Source organism: Globicephala melas, chromosome 6, assembly GCF_963455315.2.
Source record: "Globicephala melas chromosome 6, mGloMel1.2, whole genome shotgun sequence".
Classification (NCBI taxonomy): domain Eukaryota; kingdom Metazoa; phylum Chordata; class Mammalia; order Artiodactyla; family Delphinidae; genus Globicephala; species Globicephala melas.
Window position 1 is genome coordinate 36,815,988 of NC_083319.1, and position 13,811 is coordinate 36,829,798.

Here is a 13,811-nt window from a genome sequence, read left to right on the forward strand (position 1 = left end):
CTTACTTCACTTAGTATGATAATCTCCACTCCATCCATGTTACAGCAAATGGTATTATTTCATTCTTTTTTATGGCTGAGTAATATATTCTATTGTGTGTGTGTGTGAGTGTGTGTGTGTGTGTGTGTATGTCACATCTTCTTTATCCATTCATCTGTTGATGAACACTTGGGTTGTTTCCATTCCTTGGCTATTTTTTTTTAAAATAAATCTTATTTAATTATTTTTGGCTGCATTTGGTCTTCGTTGCTGCGCATGGGCTTTCTCTAGTTGCGGCGAGCAGGGGCTACTCTTCGTTGCGGTACACGGACTTCTCAATGTGGTGGCTTCTCTTGTTGTTGAGCACGGGCTCTAGGTGTGGGGGCTTCAGTAGTTGTGCCACGAGGGCTTCAGCAGTTGTGGCTCGTGGGTTCTAGAGCACAGGCTCAGTAGTTGTGGCACATGGGCTTAGTTGCTCTGCAGCACGCGGGATCTTCCCGGACAAGGGCTTGAACCTGTGTCCCCTGCATTGTCAGGCGGATTCTTAACCACTGTGCCACCAGGGAAGCCCCATGCCTTGGTTATTGTAAACAGTGCTGCTATGAACATTGGGGTGCATGTATCTTTTTAAATTAGTTTTCATCTTTTCCAGAAATATACCCAAGAGTGGGATTGATGGATCATATGGTAACTTTATTTGTAGTTTTTTAAGGAACCTCCATACTGTTCTCCATAGTGGCTGTACCAATTTACATTCCCACCAACAGTGTCAGTGGGCTCCCTTTTCTCCACACCCTCTTCAGCATTTATTTGTAGACTTTTTGATGACAGCCATTCTGACTAGTGTGAGGTGTAGTTCTTTTCCTTCTCTCATTGTAGTTTTCTTTTTTTTTATTTATTTTTAAAATTTATTTTTGAATTTTATTTCTTTATACAGCAGGTTCTTACACTCTAAAACTAAATGTAGGTTTAGAGACCTAAACCTACATTTAGGTCTCTAATCCATTTTGAGTTTATTTTTGTGTATGGTGTTAGGGAGTGTTCTAATTTCATTCTTTCACATGTAGCTGTCCAGTTTTCCCAGAACCACTTATTGAAGAGACTGTCTTTTCTCCATTGTATATCCTTGCCTCCTTTGTCATAGATTAGTTGACCACAGGTGCGTGGGTTTATCTCTGGGCTTTCTATTCTATTCCATTGATCTATATTTCTGTTTTTGTGCCAGTACCATATTGTCTTGATTACTGTAGCTATGTAGTATAGTCTGAAGTCAGGGAGCCTGATTCCTCCAGATCCGTTTTCTTCCCTCAGTACTGCTTTGGCTATTTGGGGTCTTTTGTGTCTCCATACAAATTTTAAGATTTTTTGTTCTAGTTCTGTGAAAAATGCCATTGGTAATTTGATAGGGATTGCACTGAATCTGTAGATTGCTTTGGGTAGTATAGTCACGTTCACAATATTGATTCTTCCAATCCAAGAACATGGTATATTTCTCCATCTGTTTGTATCATCTTTAATTTCTTTCATCAGTGTCTCACAGTTTTCTGCATACAGGTCTTTTGTCTCCCTAGGTAGGTTTATTCCTAGGTATTTTATTCCTTTTGTTGCAGTGGTAAATGGGAATGTTTTCTTAATTTCTCTTTCAGATTTTTCATCATTAGTGTACAGGAATGCAAGAGATTTCTGTGCATTAATTTTTTCTTTTTTCTGAATTTTTGAGTTTTTTAAAATATATATCAGGTTCTTATTAGTTATGTGCATTAATTTTGTATCCTGAAACTTTACCAAATTCATTGATTAGCTCTAGTAGTTTTCTGGTGGCATCTTTAGGATTCTCTGTGTATATTATCATGTCATCTGCAAAAAGTGACAGCTTTACTTCTTCTTTTCCAATTGGTATTCCTTTTATTTCTTTTTCTTCTCTGATTGCCGTGGCTAGGACTTCCAAAACTATGCTTAGTAATAGTGGCGAGAGTGGACATCCTTGTCTTCTTCCTGACGTTAGAGGAAATGTTTTCAGTTTTTCAACACTGAGAATGATGTTTGCTGTGGGTTTGTCATATATGGCCTTTATTATGTTGATGTAGGTTCCCTCTATGCCCACTTGCTGGAGAGTTTTTATCATAAACGGGTGTTGAATTTTGTCAAAAGCTTTTTTCTGCATCTATTGAGATGATCATATGGTTTTTATTCTTCAGTTTGTTAATATGGTTATCACATTGACTGATGTGCATATATTGAAGAATCCTTGCATCCCTGGGATAAATCCCACTTGATCATGGTGTATGACCCCTTTAATGTGTTGTTGGATTCTGTTTGCTAGTATTTTGTTGAGGATTTTTGCATCTATATTCATCAGTGATATTGGTCTATAATTTTTTTTTGTAGTATCTTAGTCTGTTTTTTTTTTTGTTTTTTTTTTTTGCGGTACGCAGGCTTCTCACTGCTGTGGCCTCTCCCGTTGCGGAGCACAGGCTCCAGAAGCGCAGGCTTAGCGGCCATGGCTCACGGGTCCAGCCGCTCCGCGGCATGTGGGATTCTCCCAGACCGGGGCACAAACCCATGTCCCTTGCATTGGCAGGCGGACTCTCAACCACTGCGCCACCAGGGAAGCCCCTTAGTCTGGTTTTGGTGTCAGGGTGATGGTGGCCTCATAGAATGAGTTTGGGAGTGTTCCTTGCTCTGCAATTTTTTGGAAGAGTTTGAGAAGGATGGGTGTTAGCTCTTCTCTAAATGTTTGATAGAATTCACCTGTGAAGCCATCTGGTCCTGGACTTTTGTTTGTTGGAAGATTTTTAATCACAGTTTCAATTTCATTACTTGTGATTTGTCTGTTCATATTTTCTAGTTCTTCCTGGTTCAGTCTTGGATGCTATACTTTTCTAAGAATTTGTCCAATTCTTCCAGGTTGTCGATTTTATTGGCATAGAGTTGGTTGTAGTAGTCTCTTAGGATGTTTTGTATTTCTGTGGTGTCTGTTGTAACTTCTTTTTCATTTCTAATTTTATTGATTTGAGTCCTCTCCCTCTTTTTCTTGATGAGTCTGGTTAATGGTTTATCAATTTTGTTTATCTTCTCTAAGAACCAGCTTTTAGTTTTATTGATCTTTGCTATTGTTTTGTTTCTATTTATTTCTGCTCTGATTTTATGATTTCTTTCCTTCTACTAACTTTGGGTTTTGTTTGTTCTTCTTTCTCTAGTTCCTTTAGGTGTAAGGTTAGATTGTTTATTTGAGATTTTTCTTGTTTATTGAGGTAGGCTTGTATTGCTATAAACTTCCTTCTTAAAACTGCTTTTGCTGCATCCCGTAAGTTTTGGATTGTCGTGTTTTCACTGTCATTTGTTTCTAGGGTATTTTAAAATGATTTTTTTAAAATTAATTAATTTTATTTTTGGCTGCACTGGGTCTTTGTTGCTGCACCCGGGCTTTTCTCTAGTTGAGGTGAGCGGGGGCTACTATTTGCTGTGGTGCACTGGCTTCTCATTGCGGTGGCTTCTCTTGTTGCAGAGCACAGGCTCTAGAGTGCAGGCTCAGTACTTGTGACACACGGACTTGGTTGTTCCATGACATGTGGGATCTTCCCAGACTAGGGCTTGAACCCGTTTCCCCTGCATTGGCAGGCGGATTCTTAACCACTGTGCCACCAGGGAAGCCCTCTAGGTATTTTTTGATTTCCTCTTTTGATTTCTTCAGTGATCTCTTGGTTATTTAGTAACGTATTGTTTAGCCTCCACGTGTTTGTGTTTTTTACGTTTTTTTTCCCTGTAATTGATTTCTAATCTCATAGCATTGTGGTCAGAAAATATGCTTGATACAATTTCAATTTTCTTAAATTTACTGAGGCTTGATTTGTGAACCAAGATGTGATCTATTCAGGAGAATGTTCCATGCGCACTTGAGGAGAAAGTGTAATCTGCTCTTTTTGGGTGGAATGTCCTATAAATATCAATTAAATCTATCTGGTCTATTGTGTCAGTTAAAGCTTGTGTTTCCTTATTAATTTTCTGTTTGGATGGTCTGTCCATTGGTGTAGGTGAGGTGTTAAAGTTCCCCACTATTACTGTGTTACTGTCAATTTCCTCTTTTATAGCTGTTAGCAGTTGCCTTATGTATTGAGGTGCTCCTATGGTGTACCATAAATATTTACAATATTATATATAATTGTTATATCTTCTTCTTGGATTGATCCCTTGATCATTATGTAGTGTCCTTCCTTGTAACATTGTCTCGTAACATTCTTTATTTTAAAGTCTATTTTATCTGATATGAGTATTGCTATTCCAGCTTTCTTTTGATTTCCATTTGCATGGAGTATCTTTTTCCATCCCCTCACTTTCAGTCTATATGTGTCCCTAGGTCTGAAGTGGATCTCTTGTAGACAGCATATATATGGGTCTTGTTTTTGTATCCATTCAGCAAGCCTGTGTCTTTTGGTTGGAGCATTTTATCCATTCATGTTTAAGGTAATTATCGATATGATGTTCCTATGACCATTTTCTCAACTGTTATGAGTTTGTTTTTGTTGGTCGTTTTCTTCTCTTGTGCTTCCCACTTAGAGAAGTTCCTTTTGCATTTGTTGTAGACCTGGTTTGGTGGTGCTGAATTCTCTTACCTTTTGCTTGTCTGTTAAGCTTTTGATTTCTCCATCGAATCTGAATGAGATCTGTGCTGGGTAGAATAATCTTGGTTGTCAGTTCTTCCCTTTCATCACTTTAAGTATATCATGCCACTCCATTCTGGCTTATAGAGTTTCTGCTGAGAAATCAGCTGTTAACCTTATGGGAGTTCCCTTGTATGTTATTTGTTGTTTTTCCCTTGCTGCTTTCAATAATTTTTCTTTGTCTTTAATTTTTGCCAATTTGATTACTATGTATCTCGGCGTGTTTCTCCTTGGGTTTATCCTGTATGAGACTCTCTGCACTTACTGGACTTGGGTGGCTATTTCCTTTCCCATGTTAGGGAAGTTTTCGACTATAATCTCTTCAAATATTTTCTTGGGTCCTTTCTCTCTCTCTTCTCCTTCTGGGACCCCTATAATGCAAATGTTGTTGCATTTAATGTTGTCCCAGAGGTCTCTTAGGCTGTCTTCATTTCTTTTCATTCTTTTTTCTTTATTCTGTTCTGCAGCAGTGAATTCCACCATTCTGTCTTCCAAGTCACTTATCTGTTCTTCTGCCTCAGTTATTCTGCTATTGATTCCTTTTAGTGTATTTTTCATTTCAGTTATTGTGTTGTTCATCTCTGTTTGTTTGTTCTTTAATTCTTCTAGATCTTTGTTAAACATTTCTTGCATCTTCTCGATCTTTGCCTCCATTCTTTTTCCGAGGTCCTGGATCATCTTCAATATCATTATTCTGAATTCTTTTTCTGGAAGGTTGCCTATCTCCACTTCATTTACTTGTTTTTCTGGGGTTTTATCTTGTTCCTTCATCTGGTACATAGCCCTCTGCCTTTTCATCTTGCCTATATTATTCATCTTGCCTATATTACTGTGAATGTGGCTTTTGTTCCATAGTTCTTCTTGCTTCTGCTGTCTGCCCTCTCACTCATTGTAGTTTTGATTTGCATTTCTCTAACAATTAGCAATATTGAGCATCTTTTCATGTGCCTGCTGGTCATCTGTATGTCTTCTTTGGAGAAATGTCTATTTAGGTCTTCTGTCCATTTTTTGATTGGGTTGTTTACTTTTTTGATATTGAGGTGTATAAGCTGTTTGTATATTTTGGAAATTAAGCCCTTGTTGGTCGTGTTGTTTATAAATATTTTCTCCCAGTCCACAGTTGTCTTTTCATTTTGTTTATGGTTTCCTTTGCTGTGCAAAAGCTTGTAAGCTTGAGTAGGTCTCATTTGTTTGTTTTGCTTCTATTTCTTTTGCCTTGGGAGACTGATCTAAGAAAATATTGCTAAAATTTATGTCAGAGAATGTTTCTCCTATGTTCTCTTCTAGGAGTTTTATGGTATCATGTCATATAATTAAGTCTTTAAGCCATTTTGAGTTTATTTTTGTGTATTGTGTGAGGGAGTGTTCTAACTTCATTGATTTACATAATACATCTTCCAGTATGTTGATTGTATAATGTAGTTATTATACAGATATATAATTTATTTAATCAACTTTAATCAATATCCTATTGGTGGATGTTTAGGTCATTTTAAATTTTTCTCTATACCAGCAATGTTGTAGTAAACATCCTTTACATGTATAGATGTATTTTTGAAAATTTGTGAGTTTTTGTGAAGGATAATTTCTGAGAAATAGAATTGCTAGATTAAAAGGTATGATTATTTGAAAGTCTCATGGGCATAACCCAATCTTCCCTCTTAAAGTATCCATACCAGTGAATTTTCCCACTTCAGAATAGAGAGTGCCTGTTTCTTCATACCCTTGACAGCCCTGTCTTTCTCGGCATCTTTTAGCTGTGATGATAATGTCCAGTCTGCCAAATCTAAAGACCAAAGGAAGCCTGGTATTTCCCAAATGACCCAGACTGTAGATATCTTCAAGAATTTACTTCGTTTTTTTTTACAAATTATTTTACCAAAGATTGAAATGAGAGGAATATGTGGCTTTTACTTACTATCTGTTGGGTTCCTCATTGGATAAGATTGGGTATAATTGTTTACACAGTGTATTAATTGTGGACTAATAGAGGCACAATAATTTTCCACTGCTTTGATCTGAGAAGGACCAGGAGAAGAGTCTGTTCGAAAAATGGCTTGACAGTATTCTCGGCAGTTTGTGTGATGGCCTGCATAACTGCAACAAACTGAGCCCACTGGGGAAAAAAAAAGATTACATTGAAATGAAATCAGCTATTTGCTAACATTAAATCATCATAATAATGATGGAACAATATGTGTCTTTTTGAATTTCAGAAATAAAACCATGCCATAGAAGACACGTAGTTAAAGTCAGCACTACTATAAGCATGGCCATGGGGACATTCAGGCGCTCACTGGTCTGAGAAAGTCATTATTTGTCAACTTATAGTCTATAGTGCGGTGGTTCTCAGCAGGAGCAGTACCAGCCCCTGGGAGAATTTGGATGCATGTGGAAGTGTTTCTGGTTTTCATGATGACTTAAGGATGACTGCTGGCATTTAGCACATGGGGGTCAGGGCTGTGCAACGTACAGGAAAGTCTCATATAATCGAAACTGTCTCCCAAAATGCTAATAGCACCCATGTTGAGAACCACTGGAACAGCTTCCTTCCACGTTGGATCTGTGGAGATTCATAAACAAAGCAAACCAAAGCAAAACAAATCAAACATATCAAAATAAAACAAAACCCCAAATACCTCACATTTATAAAATAGGACCAGTAAAAACCAAGAGATATCAGGACCACTTCATAAATTTGCAAATTATATAACTGTCCATCTTGAAACAAAATCCCTAAAGTTCTATACTGTTTGAAAATCTCCAAGACTATGCCTAAATTGAAAGTGCTCACCTCAAAACTGATATGACTTGCTTCAACACTGAAAAGTAAAACCCACATTTGGAATAAACGATTCTGGACGTATGTATTTTTAAAAATCAAGGTGGACTATTTAAGGTATCTGGGAAGAGCAGGATGAGTGGCTGGGGGTGCAGATGTGGGATTTATAATGAAGAACAAGAGGTCCTCATAGGAGAGGCTAAGGGGTCTGTGGGAGGCTGAAGGGAGCCAAAAGGGTAGAGGTATGGCTGGAAAAGGTTAAGAAAATGGCAGGTAGGAAACCTCTGATAATAATTAGTGATGGTTATAGAGGAACCAGAATCCGGTTTCTGGTGGATTCCACAGACCAAGGAATGAGCAGGGAACTCAGGCGACTTCCAGAAATAATGATAATGATAAAATCATATACAAATGAACTAAAGTAGGACTACACTGATAGCAAGACAAGCCTCTTTCCTGGACAAGGAAACGGTTTCATACCTATTGTGCCAGCTAAGTTTCTGATTTGAAATTACTAACAAACTTACATTGTTCATTGCTGAATTGTTCATTTTATTCACAAAGAACAATCATTAATGGCTACATTTATCATTGTCAACCTCAATGAAGCTAAAACTGGGGGCAGGGGTGAGGGATGCTGAGGACAGAGGAGACAAGTGAGAATAGGACAAAGATGCCTGTCTTCTGATGCCCCAATTAGGCTGGCTTCCTCAGTGTGGGAGGATATAGGATTATGTGCTAAAGACTATCTGGAAAATCTTGAACTAAACCCCAGTTAGAAAGAGTAGAAGATAAAGTACAGACAGCTAATGTTTCTTATACTTTAATACACCCCACTGCCAAGCTCACCTAACAACTCTTTACTCCTCACACGTGTTTCCCCGTCTCCAACTGCTCTCGCTGTTCCCTTCAGCTGGAATTCCCTTCCTCCAATCTCTACTGCTCACATCATGTCCATCCTTCAAGGCCCAGTTCAGCTACCAACTCCATGAAGTCACCTCTAAGCGCCCCTGCAAGATGTGATCCCTCCTTCCTCTGAACTCCCGTGGCACCTTATCAGTAACTCTATCCCATACCCACCATGTCCCAGAGTTCTTTGTGTACAGGTTGTGTCCCCCACAGGTGTGCATCTGCCCTGCACAGAGCAAGTAGTCAGTGAATATCTGCTGAATGAACTGAGAGGCAGCCCTCAGCTAGTGCTGCAATTATATTACGTTATACTACGTGGGAGTGTTCAACTTCTGTTTATATCACGTGGGAGTGCTCAACTTCCTGTTTATCCAAGTGGGGCATGATCTTCCTCTAAAACACCCAGCACTGATATCTGCTTTGTAAATCTGTAATTAGGACATGGGAATTGTTAGAATTCATGAATGGCCCAAACACTCCAGAGGAAAGAGCCTATCAGAATCCTGCTGTGCACATTCCTTCAGACGGTTTAGTAACAACCTAAGTTATAATGTCAGAGTTTTGGCAATATTTATAACAGCTAAATCATATTCTGTAAACCATGTTTTTCTCTTTGGATTGCTTGTATAACCATCAACAATATACTTACTTTCATTTCTGCTAATGCAACTGAAAAGAGCATTCTGTAAATTAAAGGAAAAAAAAACAGAAATTAACAACCACATAGAATTTCTAATTTTATTCCACTTTTAGAGTTATATGGAAATCAGGATATCAAACTATTTAATCCTTCTCTAAATCCAAGATTAAAAACAAAGAAACTATGATATAGCATTCTGGTGAAAAGAGAAACCATCTTCTAATACATTTTGGGGATCAAGATTATCACCCAAGCCATAAGCTGACCACATTATAGCAAAGCAAGTTTATGTAAAGCTGTACCAATGTGTGTATGTGGGGAAAGTACAATGTAGTAATCTCAATTGTTTCTTGTAGAACATAAAAAAGCTTTCAGATAATAATATAATAAAGGTTATTTAGGAAATACATATTTCATATAACCACTGCATTTTAGAGTTGAAAGGACCTTGGAGATCACCTCTAATTGTTCTCAAACCTGGCCATGCACTAGAACACCTGGGCTTCCTAGGCCTTAACCCTAGACTACAGAATTGGAATTTGGGAATGAAGCACAGAAATCTAAATTTAAAACAAGGCCTCAAAGATGATTCTTATGCAGCCATCCTGGGGCCAGAGTTGGGGAATCTCTCTACCATATTACAGATAAAGAAACCATTTCCTTAGCAGGGGAGAGACTGCCCCAGCTCACAGAGCAAGTCAAAAGTAGAATCTGAGACTAGAATTAATGTTTTTAGATCTCTTAGATCACTGTTCAGAAAATATCACACTGTGTTAAAGTCATTGTAAGGAAAATAAACAAAACAAGACAAACAAAAACTTCCTTGTACAATGCTATTTGGATAATCAGGGCTTGTAGACTATGATTAATATCACACTTGGAAGAGAATAAATTCTTAAAAGAATATGGGCATAAATAAAAGGTAGATGGAAAACAAGGACACCCTTATTAATGAATAGAGATGATTTTGGCTTTTATTTGCAACTAACTTCCAAGCTGGCTACGTGATCTAGCCTTATTAAAGGATCAGCTTTACTGACACTTAAAACCTAGCTTCAAGGATCCATCTATGTAGTTGTGTAAAGCTGTACTGCATTTTCTCTACTAAATAATATTCTACTGTAGGAATAAACCACACTTGATTTATCCAAAGCAAAACAAAATACCCAGGACCCATAGATAAGGGCTAATGAATTCACCCAGTATGAATTCTTTCTGTTAGAGATCTCATCAAATAATATAAAATAGTGAAAAGTAAATATTCTTGGTATTCTTTAATAGTGGTCTTTTTTATATTTCTCTTCATCCATGTTTCTTTGTTTTAGTTTGACTTTTCAGCTACCCATTATAGGTAGCCCTCTATTTTGGTTCAATGGTTTCAGGAACACTTTCAATAAAATGATCTAAATCAATATTAAAAAGTCATCTGCTACCATGACTTCCTTGGTGGTCCAATGGTTAAGACTCCAAGCTCCCAATGCAGGGGGTCCGGCCTCGATCACTGGTCAGGGAACTAGATCCCGCACGACGCAACTAAAAGAGCCCTCATGCTGCAAGCAACTGAAGATCCCACACGTGGCAACTAAGACCTGGTGCAGCCAAAAAAAAAAAAAGTCATCTGCTACCAACTTTCCAGCCCCTCTTAACTGGGTGAATAAAATTCTCATTGCCCTTCTCTTTTCTTTTTTTTGCTTGCTTTGCTTTTTTTGGCTGAGCTGAGAGGCTTGTGGGATTCTAGTTTCCTGGTGGAACCAGGGCCCTCAGCAGTGAAAGCACGGAGTCTTAACCACTGGACCGCCAGGGAATTCCCTGCGATTCTCTTTCCAATATGCAGGTTGTTCCTCTTGTTCCTCTTGTTCCTCTTGGTTCCTCTTGGTTCCTCTTGGTTTTGGCTTTTTTGGCCTTGTTCCTAAAGAAGTATGTTTATTATCTTGGTGGCCGTCCTGGGTTACATGGCCTGATTTCCATTTTTGTTATTCTTCCAGTTACTCTTAAAGTCTCTAGAGCTGTGGTTTTCAAGTGGAGGTAATCTTGCTTCCCAGGGGGCATATGGCAATGTCTGGAGACATTCTTGGTTGTCATAACACGGGGGGGTTGGGGTGTTCTACTGAACTGACATCTAGTAGGTAGAGGAGTCTAGAGATGCTGTTAAACATCCTACAATGCATAAGACAGCTCCCCTACAACAAAGGATTATCCAGCCCCAAATGTCAATAGTGTCAAGGTTGAGAAATTCTGCTCTAGAAACTTACAAATTTGTTCAAGCTTGATTTTTTTTTTAATTTGATCTTAAAAATAAAAGAAATATCACTCTGGGTCAGCCTTGTGGATCACTTAGCTTCAGAGAGAGGTACTAAAGGACACAAAATCTGAAAAATGTCTGAGATCAGCTAATCCAACTCGTTTGACAGAAGCCAGAGTCTGAGGCCTAGAAAGGAGAACTACTTATGGACCCTAGCTTTCACCCACAAATGGGTTGGCAAACTATGGCACCCAGGCCAAATCTTGCCCGCTGCCTGTGTTTGTAAGTAAAGTTTTATTGGAACACAGTCACACCCATTCATTTACATATTGTATATGGTTACCTCACACTATAATAGGAGAGTTGAGTGGACAGTAAGCCTAAACTGGCTGGTAAGCCTAAAATATTTGCTTTCTGACCCTTCACAGAAAAAGTTTGCTAACGGCTGATATAGAAGGGCTCAGCTGTCTCTCTTGATGTCACATCCAGAGCTCAGAGATGTTCCCTAAGCATTTCTCGTTTCCCTTAATGTTCACTGATAGACCTTGCATGCATAGCGTTACTCTAACTTGTTGAACTAAAAACTTTTGTATTTCCACGTGGCAGCACCTCTAGTGTTAACACCATTTTTACATCTCTTTCTTTATCTTTACCAGTTTTAAGGTTTCAAACTATGGTCCTTATAGGGAATAGACTGGCGGTTGCCAAGGGGGAGGTGGGTGGGAGAGCGTTGGATTGGGAGTTTGGGGTTGCATGGTATATATACCATGCAAACTGGTATATACAGAATTGATAAACAACAAGGTTCTACTGTATAGCACATGGAACTATACTCAATATCCTGTGATAAACCATAATGGAAAAGAATGTATATATATGTATAACTGAGTCACTTTGCTGTACAGCAGTAACACAACATTGTAATTCAACTATACTTCAGTAGAAAATGAAATAAAATTTAAAAAAGAATGGTCCTTCACTCAAGTATACTGGTATTTGATGAATTCATCAATTCTCTGTTGCTTACTTTACACGCATCATGATTTTATCATATCCCCCTCTTTGATAAAAGATTCTTAACCTTAGGTAACTCTACCTAAGGTATAAACTATAGGTAACTCTACCTTTTCACTGCTAAAACTACTGCTGACTAGTTTGACAGGGCTTAAGACACACATGAGTTACAGCCCTGGCTGACAGTTTCTTCATTTCTTAAGATGGTCCATCAGGGTCTTAGCTAGTCAATTCTTAAGTCTTTCAAATGTCTGATCGCCATCTAGTGGCAAAAGTAGGCAGTAACTGAGGGTTTATACTCAGTTGGGTTTATACCAAGCCTCTTTTTTTTTTCCTGTTGCGGAGCAGAGGCTCCGGACGCGCAGGCTCAGGGGCCGTGGCTCACGGGCCCAGCCGCTCAGCGGCATGTGGGATCTTCCTGGACCGGGGCACAAACCCGTGTCCCCTGCATCTGCAGGTGGACTCTCAACCACTGCGCCACCAGGGAAGCCCCCAAGCCTCTTTTGATCTTCTGCCACCAATATTAATACTCAATGTGACTCCATATAGCAGCTCCCTCACCCCACTCATCTTACTCTATAAATCAAAATTACAGTGTAACTGAGGTTAGGATCTACAAAAACCTCAGAGACCCAAAGAACATGTCAGTATGTAAGCGCTGACAGCAAGAGACCTTCAAGTCCCAAAGCCTTCACTATACAGCTGGATAGAGATGTACAGAGTAAGCAAAGGGCAAAGGCGGGGCTAGAACCCAGATTACTCTGCCAGTGCTCTCCCATGACACTATCCCGTGAGAAGACTTTGGATTATTATTCTGAATGCAGCCAATGCAAGGTTGAATTTATGTCCATAGAGTATCCTATTTTAAGTCTATTTTTTAAATCAACATCTTAAATTGTGAAAAAATCATTTTCTTGAAGTATTATCATTTCCCTTAAAAAATTTTGATCATGAAATCTTTCCTCAGGCAGCTGCTTTCATTAGCCAGTTCCCTACCCTACCTAAAATGGTTTTTGAGAACTGCAATAAGCCCTCCCACCTATGGGCACACCTAGCAGAAAAACTAAGATACAGAGTGAAATCAAAGTCAAGGGAACCCTATGTGATCCTTTATGCCACACTGACCTTCCTTCTGGGGGGAAGAGCCATTGGGGTCCATCTGCGAGGTAGACTCTGCGGCTCTAACCTCTTGCTCAGAACTTGGCTCTGCAGATTTATTTTCTGACCTGGCCACTCACTTTTCTACTTCAGTGACCCCTTCTGGCATTTCTCCATTTGTCCACTTGTCTCAATACTTTCTCTGTCCACTGCCCTTCTACTACTACTGGTCCCTCCAGCTTCCCTTTCTCACCAATGATGAGGATGACGAAAATGAAACAAACATTTCACATGAATCTTATTAAAAACAAACAAAACCAGGTTTGAATCTTGGATATTTTAGTCACTTCTGGACAAACACCCAAAAGAGTACATTCTATGAACTGTTATTAATGTTTCCTATTCCCAAGGCTACTAGTTAAAAGGGGCTGCTTTGTTCCTAAGGTCTCAATAAATAAAATCTGTTTGCTTTTCACAGATGGACTG

The 13,811-nt window shown here is 38.8% G+C and overlaps 1 protein-coding gene across 6 annotated transcripts in view; it reads right to left on the minus strand.

The window, feature by feature from the left end:
• RECK (reversion inducing cysteine rich protein with kazal motifs) overlaps positions 1–13,811 on the minus strand; it is a 71,831-nt gene that overhangs the window by 32,469 nt on the left and 25,551 nt on the right. For all 6 annotated transcript variants that reach the window (XM_060300761.1, XM_030884234.2, XM_030884237.2 and 3 more), the window contains 2 exons: positions 8,981–9,014; positions 6,559–6,756 (listed from right to left, as the gene is read on the minus strand). In XM_060300761.1, coding sequence (XP_060156744.1) covers positions 6,559–6,756; positions 8,981–9,014 — 232 coding nt within the window. The remainder of the gene's footprint in view (positions 1–6,558; positions 6,757–8,980; positions 9,015–13,811) is intronic.